The sequence below is a fragment of the Saccopteryx leptura genome, chromosome 6, assembly GCF_036850995.1.
Source record: "Saccopteryx leptura isolate mSacLep1 chromosome 6, mSacLep1_pri_phased_curated, whole genome shotgun sequence".
Lineage (NCBI taxonomy): Eukaryota > Metazoa > Chordata > Mammalia > Chiroptera > Emballonuridae > Saccopteryx > Saccopteryx leptura.
In genome coordinates, this window is record NC_089508.1 from 177,441,676 (window position 1) to 177,457,826 (window position 16,151).

The following is a 16,151-nucleotide window of genomic DNA, read 5'->3' on the forward strand; positions in this document are numbered from 1 at the left end:
AACCGGCCCTGGCCTCACCACACAGCAACGTCACACAGTGAGTGAGGAAGGAAGGGAAGAGCAAGGCCAGAGAAAGAACAAAACCACTCACAGAATGTTCAGGGCCGCAAGGGGCCCAAAGCCACACAGCTGGTATGTGGTGGAGACGGTGTCAGAATGCCAGTCTCCTGGCTCCAGGTTCAGTGCTGAATAAGAATCCTGCTTCCCATTATGTTTGTTTTCCTTCTTCTCTGTGAACTGAATACCCACTACCCCGCCCTGCCCTTGTTCCAGGTCTTAGCACAGGGCTGGCCTCCAGGGTCTCCGTGTGAACCTCCTCTGACCACATCCCTTAGGTGGGCCGTCTATCTTCAAGTCAGCCTCATGCAGAGATGAGGAACTCGCCACCTGCGTACGCGCCCCAGTCCCTTCTCTTCTCCTGTCACTCGGGAAACCTTTGAATTGAGCGGCAGCCTGTGACTGCCTGCCTTGTGACACTCAGACACCCGGTCGTGGTCCATTCATTCCAGGCCCGACCTTTCAGTGTCTCAGAGGAGAAATACTGAGAGACAGAGGTAAAGAGATGAAAGGAAAGAGAGAGTGGAAAAAAGGAGAGGAGGAAGGAGGAAAGGAACAATAGAGAGAAGAGAGGTAAAGAGTGAGAGACATGGCAACACGGAGACACAAAGAGACGAACAGAGAAGGGACGCTGGCGTGTGCTGTTTGGCGGGGGCAGCGGGAACACACGTTCCGAGGCCGTAATGTAACTACAAGCGGATTTCAGCCTCTCTGAGAGCAGCTGAACACCTCCCCCTCAGCCACCCCCTTCTCCGGCCCACAGCAGCGTCAGGAAGCCAGTGAGTCACTGTCCCCCTGAGTCACCCATTCCCACTCCCGGGCTTAGCAGGTGTCAGGAGCCGCCGTGGAAGTCTCGGGGCCTACAGGGAAGGACACAAGCCTAACCCCTCTGTCACAACCTTTGGATCGGGCTGCGGTTGGGAATACAGAAAAAGAGGCCCAGAATATTGGCATCTGGAAGTCCCTGGTGTGTCCTGGAAAATGAGTCGGGACCAGCAGGCTGAAAGAGCTACAGCAGAGGTTCCGACAGGGCCGGTTTCTGTTTTCCTCGTGCCTCGCCCACCCCTGGGGGCCCCTTCCTTCTGCTGCTCACCTCCGGTTGGGGACAGCTCAGTTTCAGGCTCATTTTCTTTTTCTGTTTTTCTCATTTCAGCTTCAAAGAAGCCTCTTCCTCCCACTCCTGAAGACAACAGGGTGAGTGGGGGATCAAGGGCTGGGCGCGGGTGGGCCCAGCACGCTGCGGGCTGCTCGGTTCTCCCTGCCCGCCCGGACTCCTCAAACCTTCCGCAGGTGCGATGGACTGAACTCAGTGCACTGGGTTTCTTGCTCTTGAACTGTCTCATGGCTCGGTCTATGTAAAAAGACCACTCAACTAACACTTACTGGTATCAAAGTGTGCGTCCGGCCGCCTGACCACTTTGCAGTGTAACAGCTCACACATGTAAAACTGCATAGTACTCGATGTAAAATATTGACTCTATGGAAAACTGTATATTTCCTCTACCTATAAAGGCACGTTGGAAGTGTACATTTGATAAGGCTTGATATTTTTCAAAGCAGTTCCACATTTTTACTATTTCAAAACTCACTATCAGTTCTAGCTGCTTAAGAGAGTTAGAGTGTGATTCTCCTTTTAAAGCTTGGGAAATCGAGTCCCCCAAATAAGTTCTGGGACTCTCCTCAGGCCTTTCAGCCACTGAGGAGTCAAACCAGTAGGCCACAGATTTGCTGGGGGAGGAGCCTCTAATCCAAGTGGTGGTTCTCAGAGTCCGGTCCATGGGCCAGCGACATTGGCATCCCCTGGGAGCCTGTGAGAAACTCAGTGTGGATGCTCAGACCCCACCCCAGGGTTACTACATCCAAAACTCTGGGGACAGGGCCCAGCGATCTGCATTTTAATAAAGCCTCAGGTGGTTCTGAGGCTCACTGAAGTGTGGGAAACACTGGCCTAGCCCACTAACTTATCAGACTGAAGTGATATCGAGACAAGTCTGCGGAAGCTATTTACTCAAGGGGAAAAAACAAATAGGAGAAAGATCAGCCCTCCCCTTATGGACATATCAACACCAAATGCCCCGTTTGAGTAACTGCCCGTTAATTCCAGAAGGTACTGACTCTGCAAGCTCGTTGCTTCTTCCTGAAGAGTGAACCCTGCTGGTTTCCCTCCAGCCAATATGATGACATTTCAAAACCTGGCAGCTTCCCCACGAGAGAAGTTCTAAATTGCTCAAAACCTCAAGCCGGTTTTTAAATCTGTCATCAACCTAATACCTCACAAGAGGAAAGAAATATACTTAAGTTGTAGCAGAAAACAAGCTCTTTCCCTTTCTTTTCACTAATGTCCTCACCACATTTCTGGAACACGTGGTTTGGGACCTCACCCCCCTGGCAGGCAGATTTATCCCCCCCCCCCCCCATAGTCTCACCTACACCTTAAGCCAGTTAGCCCTTGCCTTATTTTTATTATCAATAAAAGTGAAGGCTAGGAAACACTGTCTCTCTTTGGGTTCTGCTGTTCAGCTCTTAAAGACTTCTCAGAGGAGCAGCATTCGTACTGTTTTAGCACTCTGGCCACAGGGCCTTTGCACTCATCATTCTACACATCTCCATCCATTGCAACATTTCCCACCGTGAGCCACTTGAATTGTTTTCTTCCTTCATGCTTCATGTTCTGTCCCCTGATGGGTGATGGCATCTTGAATGGGTATCTAGAGATGCGATACTTTTAACCCAGTCTGAGGTCATAGGCCTGATGTGCTGTGTGGGAGAGACTGCGGGACAGTCATTTCCCTCCTTTGTCTTCAGGAGTCCTTAAACACCACTCCTCTTTCCACTAACTTTTAGAATGAAAGCCTCAGGTCCATCACCTCTTGTTTGTAGAATGCAATACACCACCTCACAAGGTCCACAAATATCTAGGCTTCAAATTCCAGTCTGGGCTCAGCTGGGATGACGTACTACATCAGTATGGCAGGACTCTTCTTTTCGGGGTTTTTATTATCACACGCCTCAAGTACTCAGAGAGCGTTTGACTTTTATATAACAACAGCTCTCATTCTAGCCAGTAGTCGCAATCTCTTCCCTTATTTACTCTCATGAAATCTGCCATCCTGTAGCAGGTGTGCCAACCCTGACCTTGTTTGCCTTACACTCTCTTCTTCACATCCTCGATACCTCATCCTAAGAAAGGCACCGGGGAGCAAAGACATAGGCAGCAGAAAGCATTACGACTAATTCAAACGCTAAACTGGGCCACGTCCATTTTCCCATCCGGGCCTCAGTTTTCCCATTCTAAACAAAAGAGTGAATTAAACGATCTCTCAGAGAGGAATTCCAGCTTATGATGCTATGGGTCTGGACAAACCCACTAACCAAATCAGAAAAGCCTGGACTAAGTGATTTAGTGTTGACTGTACATATCATCTTCGCCAAGAATGTGATGCTTCCTGTAGAGAGGCCACGCCATATGACAGGGTACACATAGGGAAATGAGCAGGCTTTTGTGAAACACAGGTGGCTGCTTGGAATTCACTTTGGTAAGACATTACCTCGTAGAATGGGAGGGGTGACAAGTTCCAGGTATTGAATGTCTGTGTGTCAGATTCAGCACCATACTCCTAACACATAAAGAAAACCAACTAGAAGAAGGCAGTTGTCTCAGAGAATAGCCCCGTGGACTGTAGGAACTGGTGTTTGACCTGCCACCCATCCAGAAGCAAGTTACAGCTGGGGGAATGGCTGAACTCGCCCTGCAGTTTACCTCTTTGTGCTACATCTTTGATTTTGTTGTCTCTCTCCTCCAGCGATCACTTCAGGAACATGAAGAAACCCTGGTCATTGCCTTGTATGACTACCAGGCGAACGATCCTCAGGAGCTGACGCTGCAGTGCAATGATGAGTACTACCTGCTGGACAGCTCGGAGATTCACTGGTGGAGAGTTCAAGACAAGAACGGGTGAGGCATCCTTGTGGTTGCTGTCCCGTGTGTGAGGTGCGGTGGGAACAGAGATCATTCCGGTGGTGACTGGTCCTGCCCCTGTCAGCATGACCCCCGTACTGAGGCAGGAGAGGGGAGCAGAGGCAGGAGGAAGAGGAAGGAAGATGTGGTTGAGGGGTGTTTTTCCACTTCTCAGAAGTGGCTGGGAGGCAGTCAGTTGCTATGCTTGCTCCCTACACCCCATTAATCACTCTTGGCCCCCAAATTCATCATCTGCTGACATCCACCATTTGAGAGACTAGCAATTTGTTCCACAAAGAAGCCCTATTGCGTCCATATGAGGAGGCCGTATCGGAAACAGGCTCGAGACGGCCTGGCTCTCCAAACACCAGACGAACTTACTCAGACACCCATCCCTTCCATCGCCTGGCTTTTATTCAGCACACCTGAGGTGCCGGGAAATTTCCTCTCCTGGATCTCACTTCCCCAAATGTCAGTTTACCCTTTGTTCAGGGGCCTGGGGAAAAGCTCAGCTTGGCACTTCAAAGGGCTTTGGAGAGGTCACTCCAGAGGCCAATCGGGGTACGGGAATTTCCCGTTTGCTTGGTAATAGTGCGGTCTAGTGGAAAGTACACAAGATGGCAAGACAGAAGGGTCGGACGTTAGCTGCTCTTGCTGTGTATGACTTTGGAAAAGTCCCTTGACCTCTGTGAATGCACTTGCTTATCTATAAAATGCGGATGATAATATCAACTTTGACTCTCTCAGGATGTTGAGAAAATTACCGAGATGACTAAAGGGAAAGGGCTTTGTGAATTCTATATCCACATACAAGTGAGAGAATTCTCATCCCTTGTGTAGACAACACAGCTTTGGTGGATATATTAAAACATGGTTATTCTATTTGAAGGCAAAAATAATATTTGACTTACTAACATAATTGTAAACATATAGTGTGGCAAAAAAACAGATATAATTAAGGGGAATTCCTTAAGAGAAATATAAAGAAAATAGCAAATGTCAGAACAAGTTGACTCCCACCAGGGAGGGGAGGGGAGGGGAGGGGAGGGGAGGGAAGAAGGAAGGAAGAAGGGAGGGAGGGGAGCTCAACTGTCCTGAGCTCTGTGTTAAGGAGGATTCCGAAGCTGGATGTCCGATTCTCCAAAGAAAGCATGTGTGACTGACTAGCGATGTCAGCCCTCGGCACCAGAAATGGGACAGTCGTCCCATATTTGCACATCCCCATTCTTGCTTTCTGCAAACCTCAAAACAAGTCTGTGAAGTAGATTATGCATTCCCCATAAACATAGCCGATGAAGTGAAGAGCCAGAAACTGTCATTTTTTGATAGACTGGCAGAGTCTGGAGGGATTTGATGGGTTGCTCTAACCCTCATTATACAGGTCCAGTGTGAGACATTGAGGACACTGCTCTCACCTTGTGGTAGTAAATACGATAGTGAACGTGAAAGTGGTTTTGTTTTGTTTTTATTTTTTTACAGAGTCAGAGAGAGGGATAGATAGGGACAGACAGACAGGAACGGAGAGAGATGAGAAGTATCAATCATCAGTTTTTCGTTGCGACACCTTAGTTGTTCATTGATTGCTTTCTTATATGTTTGCTTTCTCATATGTGCCTTGACCTGGGGGCTACAGCAGACCGAGTAACCCCTTGCTCGAGCCAGTGACCTTGGGTCCAAGCTGGTGAGCTTTTGCTCAAACCAGATGAGCCCACGCTCAAGCTGGCGACCTCGGGGTCTCGAACCTGGGTCCTCTGCATCCCAGTCCAACGCTCTATCCACTGGGCAACCACCTAGTCAGGCGTGACAGTGGTTTTAAGATCACAAAGCTCCACACAAATGTGAAGTATTTTGATGCACTTAGTCTCTTACTCTATATGCCTTTGTTTATGCACAATTATTTATTCCTGCTCAAAAGAGACTCCCTTCCCCTTTATCCCCTTTTCTTCTATTTTACCAGTTATGTCTGAAGGAACTCAATTAACAACAACAACAACATATTAGGGAGGCCTGGAATTAAAAACTTACCATGCTGACAGGCAGTATCTTTTGGCCCCTGGGGTTGGAAAGTAACTTTTATATTTTAATTATTTTGGTTTCCTGACTATAAAATAATAGCATTAAAGTGGAAAATATACTGATCATCACACACAGAAAAATGTTTCCTTATAGAAAATAAACACTGCATGCTGATCTTTTTTTCTTTCCAGTGGAGGAACTTTCACAATGAAAAGAACAGCAAGCAGTGCTTTTAAAGTAGAATAGCCATGCCTTATTTATTATGGCTCATATTTCAGTAGGGAGTCTATTGCCTCTAACGGAGAGGCAATTGTTATTTTTACCAATGCTTTTATTCTAAAACTTTAAAATGTCTTACTAGGAATGTCAAATAGTGTGGGACTGTCCCATCTCTAAGTGAATTCTAGTGAATTAAACTTATAAGACGGAGGCATAAAAATTAGTGCTGGGTTCATTGTTCACAATAGCGAAGATCTGGAAACAGCCCAAGTGTCCGTCAGAGGACGAGTGGATTAAAAAGCTTTGGTACATATATACTATGGAATACTACTCACCCATAAGAAATGATGACATCGGATCATTTACAATAACATGGATGGACCTTGATAACATTATACGGAGTGAAATAAGTAAATCAGAAAAAAACTAAGAACTATATGAATCCATACATAGAAGGGACATAAAAATGAGACTCAGAGACATGAACAAGAATGTGATGGCAACAGGGGTGGGGGTTGGGGGGAGGGGTGAAGAAGGAGAGAGGGGTTGGGGGAGGGGAGGGGCACAAAGAAAACCAGATAGAAGGTGACAGAAGACAATTTAACTTTGGGGGAGGGGTATACAGCACAATCAAATGTCAAAATAATCTAGAGATGTTTTCTCTCAACATATGTACCCTGATTTATCAATGTTACTGCATTAAATTTAATAAATAAATTTTAAAAAAAAAGAAAAAAAAGTTAGTGCTGGGTTCATCTAAACACTGGTTTTTCCTTTAACAGGCATGAAGGATATGTACCAAGCAGTTATCTCGTGGAAAAGTCTGCAAATAATCTGGAAACCTACGAGTAAGATATTTTATTTATTTTACAAAAAAATATGGTTCTAAGGAGTCCATTTTAGATTAGAAATAAATGATTGGTTGTTTATAACATTACCAGGGTTTTTTTTTTCCTTCTTGACTTGCTTTCTGCTCCCCATACAGTACCCTGATCCTTAAATAACAGTAGAGGAACACCGGAAGTAGGAAAAGGGGGAGGGTACGTGCACTCACCTGCCTTTTTATCAAGAGGATGCTTCTCAAGTGCCTGTGCAGATTGTAACAAAGGAAAAGGTTCTTCTGAGAAGGCCAGGAATATTGAACTTAATTGAGAGAGGAAAAAAAAATACTATGAGCACTGAATTGAATACGAACTGATCTAAATACATGGTGTAATATGTCCAATACCAAAAGAGCAGACACATAGGTATTAAATATCTGCTTAGCTTGTATTGTTTCTTTCAAGTTGTCATTTAGAAGAGTTCACATGGATATAAGTTTAATGGAACTACTTAAAATTTAATGAAATCAAATTGTAGCATACAGAGCACTCACCATGTACATAGATTTCCTAGCTTAGCTGCTGAGAAGCCCAGAAGCAATAACATCACAGTAGCAGTGTGCATGCCCAGACCTTGATCTCTAAACAATACTTTCCATGATCAAGACTAGGAGTTTTTGGGGATTCAGGAGCGAGGCAGGAAAAGAACAAGATGAACTTGGAACATCTTACTGCACCAGAAAGTAAGATGTAGCCACCAAGTTTTTTTTGTTTGTTTTTGTTTTTTTGTATTTTTCTGAAGTTGGAAACGGGGAAGCAGTCAGACAGACTCCTGCATGTGCCCGACCGGGGTCCACCTGGCATGCCCACCAGGGGGCAATGCTCTGCCCATCTGGGGCATTGCTCTGCTGCAACCAGAGCCATTTTAGCGCCTGAGGCAGAGGCCATAGAGCCATCCTCAGCGCCCGGGCCAACTTTGCTCCAATGGAGCCTTGGCTGCGGGAAGGGGAGAGAGAGACAGAGAGGAAAGAGAGGGGGAGGGGTGAAGAAGCAGATGGGCACTTCTTCTGGGTGCCCTGGCCGGGAATCGAACCCGGGACTCCTGCACGCCAGGCCAACACTCTACCACTGAGCCAACTGGCCAGGGCCAAGTTTTTAAAAATAATGTGGACATCTTAAACAAGATGATGATACCAGTGTTGAAGAATACTAGCTACAAGGACTTCTATTAACTTGTGTGGGTTTTTATTAGTTCATATGTGGTCATTTGTTGTTGAAATGAGAATGCATTCTATAGGGAAGATCTATCATTTGTTTTCTGAAGAACCTCTCAACCTGAGATTCATTTCAGTGAAGGACAAGAGTCCCCACCCCTCAGCTAAGAGTCACCAACTCCAAGAACCCTTGAGCTGCAATAAAACATGCATAAATACATGCTTTAATGGACTTCTTTTTCATTTTTTATAGTTAATGCTTTCAGGGGGAAAAAGTCACTTATTTCACATGCTCACCAGGCTGGGAAGTTTTGTGGTTTTTTTGCTTTTAATTACTAGAATCTCTTCACTTAGGACACAGGAGACACACCCAAAATTCCAACTGACTATAAAGCAATAGGGAATGGTGGGGACTGGGGCAAATAAAAAATGTATTCCCCCTTTTAAAGGTATTTCTGGCAATCTCTTTCATAAATAAATCATAAAAAAAAGTTTACATGTCAGTGACATAAAACTCTTTTCTGCTTTCAGGTGGTACAATAAGAGTATCAGCCGAGACAAAGCTGAAAAACTTCTTTTGGACACAGTAAGTCCCCTTAATCTACATTTTGACTTAAAAAAAAAATTAGGCTGCTTTTTTTTTTTCATACATGCTGTGGTTAATGTCAATGCAGTGATTCGATATATTGGATTAACAGTGGCTTTCATGTCTGGTTGGTAAAAATATTCTAGGGATTTATAGGATAAGCATACGACAGAGTAAGGAACGTGGGAAGGGTCAAAGGCCTTGGTATTGACTGGCATCCGTTGCCACAGGTGTGGTGGTCTTTCTGGCTGTGATGGTTGATACCAGGGAGCCTAGGGACTGTCTTCCTCACTTATTTCTCTGGCTAGGTCAGGGGACTGTGACTCAGACTGTGCCTGGGTGAGCCACGCGCACAGAAGCAATGCAACACGGTTTTAACTTGTTGCTCGTGCAACAGTCCACGAGACCCTTGCAGTGTGAGTGGCGGCCCTGACCTTACCCAGGGGCCTCAGGATTAAGGGATGGAGGGATGAGAAGAGAGTAATCATTGCGGTAGGAAAATACTAGGTCCTGGTGCCAGCTCTGTCACTAACTCAGTGTGTGACTTTGAGGACGTCTCATTTTCCTTCTGGGCCTCAGTTTCTCAATAAATAGAAGATGAGCATTGGACTGAATCGGGGGTGGCAGTCACCCAGCTCGCATACTGCTGCTCTTTGCTCCTCTCCTAGGACCGACACTGTGTTGGTCACGGACCACAGTTTTGAGATCCTTTCCTTTCTTTCCTTTAAAGATTTTATTTATTGATTTTACAGAGAGAGGAAAGAGAGGGATGGGGAACGAGAATTATCATCTCATAGCTTCTTCACTTAAATTGTTCATTGAATGATTGCTTGTTGTACGTGCCTTGACTGGGCAAGCCCAGGGTTTTGAACTGGCGACCCCAGCATTTCAGGTCAACGGTCTATCCACTGTGCCACCACAGGTCAGGCATTGAGATCCTTTTCAACACATGTGTTCCAATAGCTACCACTGATTAACTGGCACCCAAGGTGAACACTCTCTCCCTGGACCAGAAGATGGTTTGTTATACTCAGTTATTCTAGAGTACTTCCTCTCAAAATATCTGTGATGGATCACTTTTTGTGGTTTGTTTTTAATTTCCAGGTTGTCACAAGTTTATATTTTACAAAATGCAATAAAAATGAGTTACTAGGGGAAAAAAAGAAGCAAAGACAAAAACGCAAGTCCAAATTTTAAAAAATTATTATTAGATTCATTGAACAAAAAAAATTAACCTATCAGATTGTTATAAAGGTGTCTAAAGGCTGACTCTCAATCTTGCCTTCTGTCTGGGAGTGGGCCAGTAACAGTTTGCCAGCTGACACCCATCCGCAGACCACACGCCGGGGAGCACTGAGACGGCACATCCATGGCGCCTGCAGAGAAATCAAAAGCAGGGAGGGGTGGGGAGAAAGCCTCACAGAGCCACCAATTAATTTATCAGCATATATGCCTAGCGGAGTGGTTCTCAGGCCTGTCGGCACATTAGACTAGCCCGGAAACACTTTAAAAGCCAGTGCCCAGGCCAAACCCCAGATTCATTAAATCAGCCTCTCTAGGATTGGAAGGACCCAGGCATTAGTAATTTAGAAGAAAAATTGCTCCAGCCTCATCAAATATGTGGTCAATGTGAAAGAACAGTGCCCAAGCCCTAGCCTTACCAGTGAGACCAGGAAATAGTATGAGTTAAAAGAAGGCATTAGTCTCTGTGGGCCAAATGTCAACACCGTCTCTGCCTTTCACCATATGCCATTTTCCAGTTATGGTTTGAAAGTATTTCCTATCTTTAAGAATCTTAAAGTGTAACTCTCATCTGAAGGCAATGAAGCTAGAGTGGCCAACATATCCTGGTTTGCCTGGAACTGTTTCACTTTGAAACTGAGGTTCCTGTGTGGCAGGAGCACCGGCTACCCCACACCAGTCCCAGGCAAACCGGACAGTGGCCACCCAAACCGTCCGTGACTCTGGACAGTGGTTAGGAGTGAGCCTTAGAGAAGAAAACCCAGGAGGATGCCAAGCCGGGCGTGAAAGGCTGTGATGGGAAGGTGGAGAAGATGATGAATATTGTCAAAGGATAATTTAAAGACATAGAGTCCATTATTAATGTCTATTCACTTTTGCATAAGAAAAACTGGTAATAGATTGATTCACTCTATTAGAGGGGGAAAAATATAATATCTGTAAGAGGAGAGGAGAAGGAAAATCCAGTCGTATTTGGGAGCAGTGAACTTGGTTTTCCTCCTTTGGGTAAGATGCCTTGAACAGGCAGCTTCCGAAGAGGACAGGGTGCAATGTTCTGCCCTCGGGAAACTTGTCCTCATCAAAGAGGGTGAGTTCAGTTGTTTGTGGCTTCCCCGAAAGACTGCGTGTTTACAGTGATGACTGCGATACAGACAGTCTATTCTGTCGGTTGTCTCAATTGTTACCCATTTCAGTTATGGTATATTTGCACCACTTCCTTTATTAGGACTTCTTAATATTCACTCAGGGACCTGACCATCTTGGTGAGCACAGGACTAAGCACTTAGGGGTGCTTGAGTCAGGACTTTGACCACTGTCAGGACAGTGACTCTATTGGGAAACAAACAAATGCTGAAGAAAGACTTAGAGGATCATCTAAAATAAGCTATGAGCACAGGAGGCTGGCTTTCAGGGGTGTCTGAGTTTAGAGAAGACGCTAGCGGAGTTAGAAAGATCTCATCGACAAAGAGGAATTGAGCTGAGTCATTACTGGACTCTGGTTTCTGCCAGATCCCACAATGAACTACTAGGAAACCTTAAAAATTCATATTCCCAGGCCCTGCCCCGACCTACAGATTAGAACTTCCAAAACTGAATTCCTGGGAATCTGTATTTTTTTCAGCTCAAACTTGGGATACATATGGAGCCAGCTCAGCATCCGGTTCCCCCAACCTACTTAATTGGGTAACACAGTAAAACTTGACTAATTGAGAGGAAGTGCAAAATTATTTTAAAACCTGCAGTTTTATTACTTTCAGTCACTCACTGGTGCATAAAGCGTTGCCCGTGGGCACACATACAACAGCCCTCATTAATGACTAGCTAAAGGTCATTAAAACTCCTATTTTACAGAAGTTCTCTGGAGGGACTTAAATACATTCTGCTCGCCCTGGCTACTGAAACATCCCTCCTCACTAATACTCTGAACTGTAATACTTGACCTAATCCTCTTTGCCTCTGTAGGTAATACAAAGGCAAGCTTCGGTGGCTCCGTCTTACACTGCTGTTTGAAACAACAGCTGAATTGTTTCGTGGGTATGTTTAGTGTCTCCCTATCTAACAGGTATAGGACCAGTGAGACATGGATTGACTCATTATGCTTAACCCAGAATGGATTTATTTCAGTTTTGCTAACTAAATCTCCCGACATACGGCCTCATACCTATTTCTCCACTAGAATAGAGACACTTTATCATGTACCTGCTCTACCTAGGAACCCACAACTGTACCTATGACAAAGTTGCTCAATAAATGTTTGTTGAATGAATGCATGTATCAAATGCTTAATAAGTGTTTTTACATGAACGACTGTGCTTAAGGAGAACCTGGCTGATCATGAGCATTATTGGAGGAACTTTTAAAAATACAAATTCTGCCTGACCTGTGGTGGCGCAGTGGATAAAGTGTCAACCTGGAACGCTGAGGTTGCCAGTTCAAAACCCTGGGCTTACCTGGTCAAGGCACATATGGGAGTTGATGCTTCCTGCTCCTCCCCCCTTCTCTCTCTCTCTCTCTCTCTCTCTATCTCTGTCTTTCTTCTCTAAAATGAATAAGTAAATAAATAATTTTTAAAAAATAAAAATTCTAAGACTCCAGCCCTTACCAATCAAAGCCTCTGGAGGTGGCCCCCAGGTGATCCTGAGACCTACCCAAGTTTGGGGACCACAAACTAGCATCTCTTACAGTGTCCTATCTGTTCTTCAGATAACACCTCTTCTATGAAGCTTCCCATGCTTACCCTCTCCCTGGCCAGGAGATGTGCTCTTCCTCTCCTTTGAACCCTTATGGTGCAGTGTCACTGCTTCTCCAGTGGCACTGTGCCCACGTTGCCTGGACAGCTTCTGTCTGAACCCCTTCAGGTAGAGGGTGAATTCTTGCAAGCAGTCACCCCGTACCTTATAACATCACACACGTCGGGGGACCTGAATCTCAGGCAGGAGCCTCCCCTAACACATGGTTTATCTTATTTCTGTGATTCTAAGTTGTCATTTAAAGATGCAGTATTGACTTAATAATGGCTTTGTTTCAAGAGAAGAAAGGAACCAGAGTAAAGAGTGGCTATGTGTCAGACCTTCCTAGAGTACAATGTGGCATGACAAGGCTATGACTTATCAGTGTTTCTTTTGTAATAACTGAAACTGTGTGTCAAGATTACCTTCTGTAAGATCACCCTCAGATCATATGGGCAGAAAGAGAGAAAGATACTCCCAGCCCAGTCAGCATGTCTCAGACGACAGCAGACAGCAGAATGAATACTCCCAGCAGATGGTATACCTTAACATGGGATGATGCCCCTCACCCTTGTTCTGGCATCATGGTGCAAGATGCACCTCACATGAACTCTCCCAGCAAGCTTACAAAGATCACTATACAGCCAAGAAAAATGAAGCTCATGCATCTAATGAGGAAACTTCTACAATTCATAGACTTATAGACCATTAGAATGAGAATTCCTTCTGAAAACCTCTAGATCATCCCTTGGGTGTTTTAGGCGAGTAAACCAGAGCCAAGGTGAGAGTGTGAATCAGTGGTATAATCTGGACGAGAGCAGGGGTACTTCTTACACGCACACGCATAACTGTACACACACAGTTAATAAAGGGATACAAGAGTTAAGTTCTATTCTCCCATTCCTATATTTCTAATCCATGCATTTCACCTTCTTGGCATGATTTTTTCTCTTGTTTCCTGTTTACTTATTTTTTCCTAGATAAAGTATGAAAGGTAAATTGAGACCTTGAAAATGTCCCATGGGAGCAAGGTTCCCCCACCTCAGCCTATATTGCCCGGGGTCAGTGCCCGCTTGCGTGGCGGTGATATGAGCAAAGACCTTTCGGGCTCCAGTGCCCTGGGTGGTTGTGACTTCCGCTGAGCCCTTTTCAGGAAGTCAGTGGTAAGGCATATGCTGGATACCTCATTTTCCTCAGAAATCTAGGCCAACTCGCCTCAAACCAGTTTCCTGTCACCATCACTGAGTGTCGCCTAGCAACAGCAATGGAGGAAGAACTCTGAATCTCCTACACTCGGCAGAGCTGACTGCAAACCTCACCTCTCCTTTCTCTCACGTCGGCAGGTTCCTCTTGCTACCAGCTAGGCCCTGCTCTGATGACAAATTTTTGTCCAAGTAATAATAATGACTTCCTTGAAAGAATAACAACAAAATGTTCTTAATTGAATATTTGTTCACACGCCCCTCTTCACAAAATAGTTGGTAAACTTCTGGTCTTTTTGGTGTACATTTCTTCTCTTTTAGAATAAATTATACATGCTGACAGAGTTGACCTCTATTGAGGTTTTATTTCTTCCTGCCTTGAGTTTAACCCCTCACATCTCAACAAGCCAAGACTAAAAGTTTCACTGTTTGGCAAAAGGAGAGACATGTTATTTATTTATTTTTATTTATTCATTTATTTATTTTTTGAGACAGAGAGAGAGTCAGAGAGAGGTATAGACAGGGAAAGACAGGAACAGAGAGATGAGAAGCCTCAATCATTAGTTTTTCGTTGCGCATTGCGACACCTTAGTTGTTCATTGATTGCTTCCTCATATGTGCCTTGACCGCAGGCCTTCAGCAGACTGAGTAACCCCTTGCTCAAGCCAGCAACCTTGGTCCAAGCTGGTGAGCTTTTGCTCAAACCAGATAAGCCTGCGCTCAAGCTGGCGACCTCGGGGTCTCGAACCTGGGTCCTCCACATCCCAGTCTGACATTCTCTCCACTGTGCCACCGCCTGGTCAGGCAAAAGGAGAGACATTTTAAAGACAGTCTATGCTTCATGTAATGCATGAGTGAATATCACAAACATGATGTTGAGAAAATTGATGTACTACATTGTGGAAGTTAACAACGTAGTGATTTGATATATGAGTATATTGCAAACTGATGACCACAATTAGTTAACACCCATCTCCACACATAGTTGCAAGTTTTTTTTTCTTACAATAACTTTTAGAATCTACTCCCAGCAACTTTCAAATATACAGTAGTAGCTATCAAATATACAGCACAGTATTGTTCACTATAGTCACCATGCTGTATATCACATCCCCATGACTTATTTATCTTAAAACTGGAAATTTATGCCTTCTGACCACCTTCATCCAATTTCCTCACTTCCCACTCCCAAATTTCAAAATAGACTCTTGAAACTCCACTCCACTTCCCAAATTTCAAAATAGACTCTTGAAACTCCACTCCACCTCCCAAATTTCAAAATAGACTCTTGAAATTCCCAGCAGAGATAAGAAGAGTTTGGGGGGTTCACACAGTTTATGTGGTAAACTATATGGTTGGCAAGAATGAACAATATTGTAAGAGCCAGTTAATTGTCCCCGACCTCCCCACCCCAACCCTTCTACACATGCGCACGCGTGTACACACACACACACACACACACACACACACACACACACACTGCAGGTTAGGGCCTCCCCACCCCAACCCTTCTACACGTGCGCACGCGTGTACACACACACACACACACACACACACACACACATACACACACACACACACACTGCAGGTTAGGGCCAAGTTAGAGAAGGCAGATTATGTTTCTGTGCAAGGATAAGCTTTCTACAGAGACTGTTCATCAAGACTGTTATAAATAAGTGCTGTGTGTTTGGCTGAGTCAGTGGAGATCAAACCTGAATGTCTGTAAGAATCACATGGCAAGCTTTTGAGACGTTCAGGTGCCAGGGCCCCAGTCTTGGAGATTCTAGTGTGTGGATATGGAGTGGAGCATGGTCAGTGGTTTGCTGTTGCTATTTTGTTTTTTGTTTTTTTTGGGGGGGGGGCAATTGTGATCATCAACAACGTTTGTCGCACAGGGGTTTCAGTAGTTGGGCCAGATCAGAGGTTCGCAACCAGAGCTGATTTTGTCCACCCAGGAACACTTGCTAAAGCTTGTTATCTAGTTAGTAAAACAGGAAAGCCACCCCCCATGTAGAAATACAGGGCCCAGAATGTCAAGGGTGCCGAGGTTGGGATAACCCTGAACTAGGTAACCTTCATATGGTCCTTTCTCACCCTGAAATTCTAG

At 44.9% G+C, this 16,151-nt stretch overlaps 1 protein-coding gene across 1 annotated transcript in view; it reads left to right on the forward strand.

Annotated features, from left to right (window-relative positions):
• Positions 1 to 16,151, forward strand: part of ITK (IL2 inducible T cell kinase) — a 54,676-nt gene that overhangs the window by 23,247 nt on the left and 15,278 nt on the right. Inside the window, exons 5-8 of the mRNA XM_066342994.1 lie at positions 1,211 to 1,251; positions 3,861 to 4,012; positions 7,033 to 7,098; positions 8,817 to 8,871. Of these exons, the coding sequence (XP_066199091.1) occupies positions 1,211 to 1,251; positions 3,861 to 4,012; positions 7,033 to 7,098; positions 8,817 to 8,871 (314 nt within the window). The remainder of the gene's footprint in view (positions 1 to 1,210; positions 1,252 to 3,860; positions 4,013 to 7,032; positions 7,099 to 8,816; positions 8,872 to 16,151) is intronic.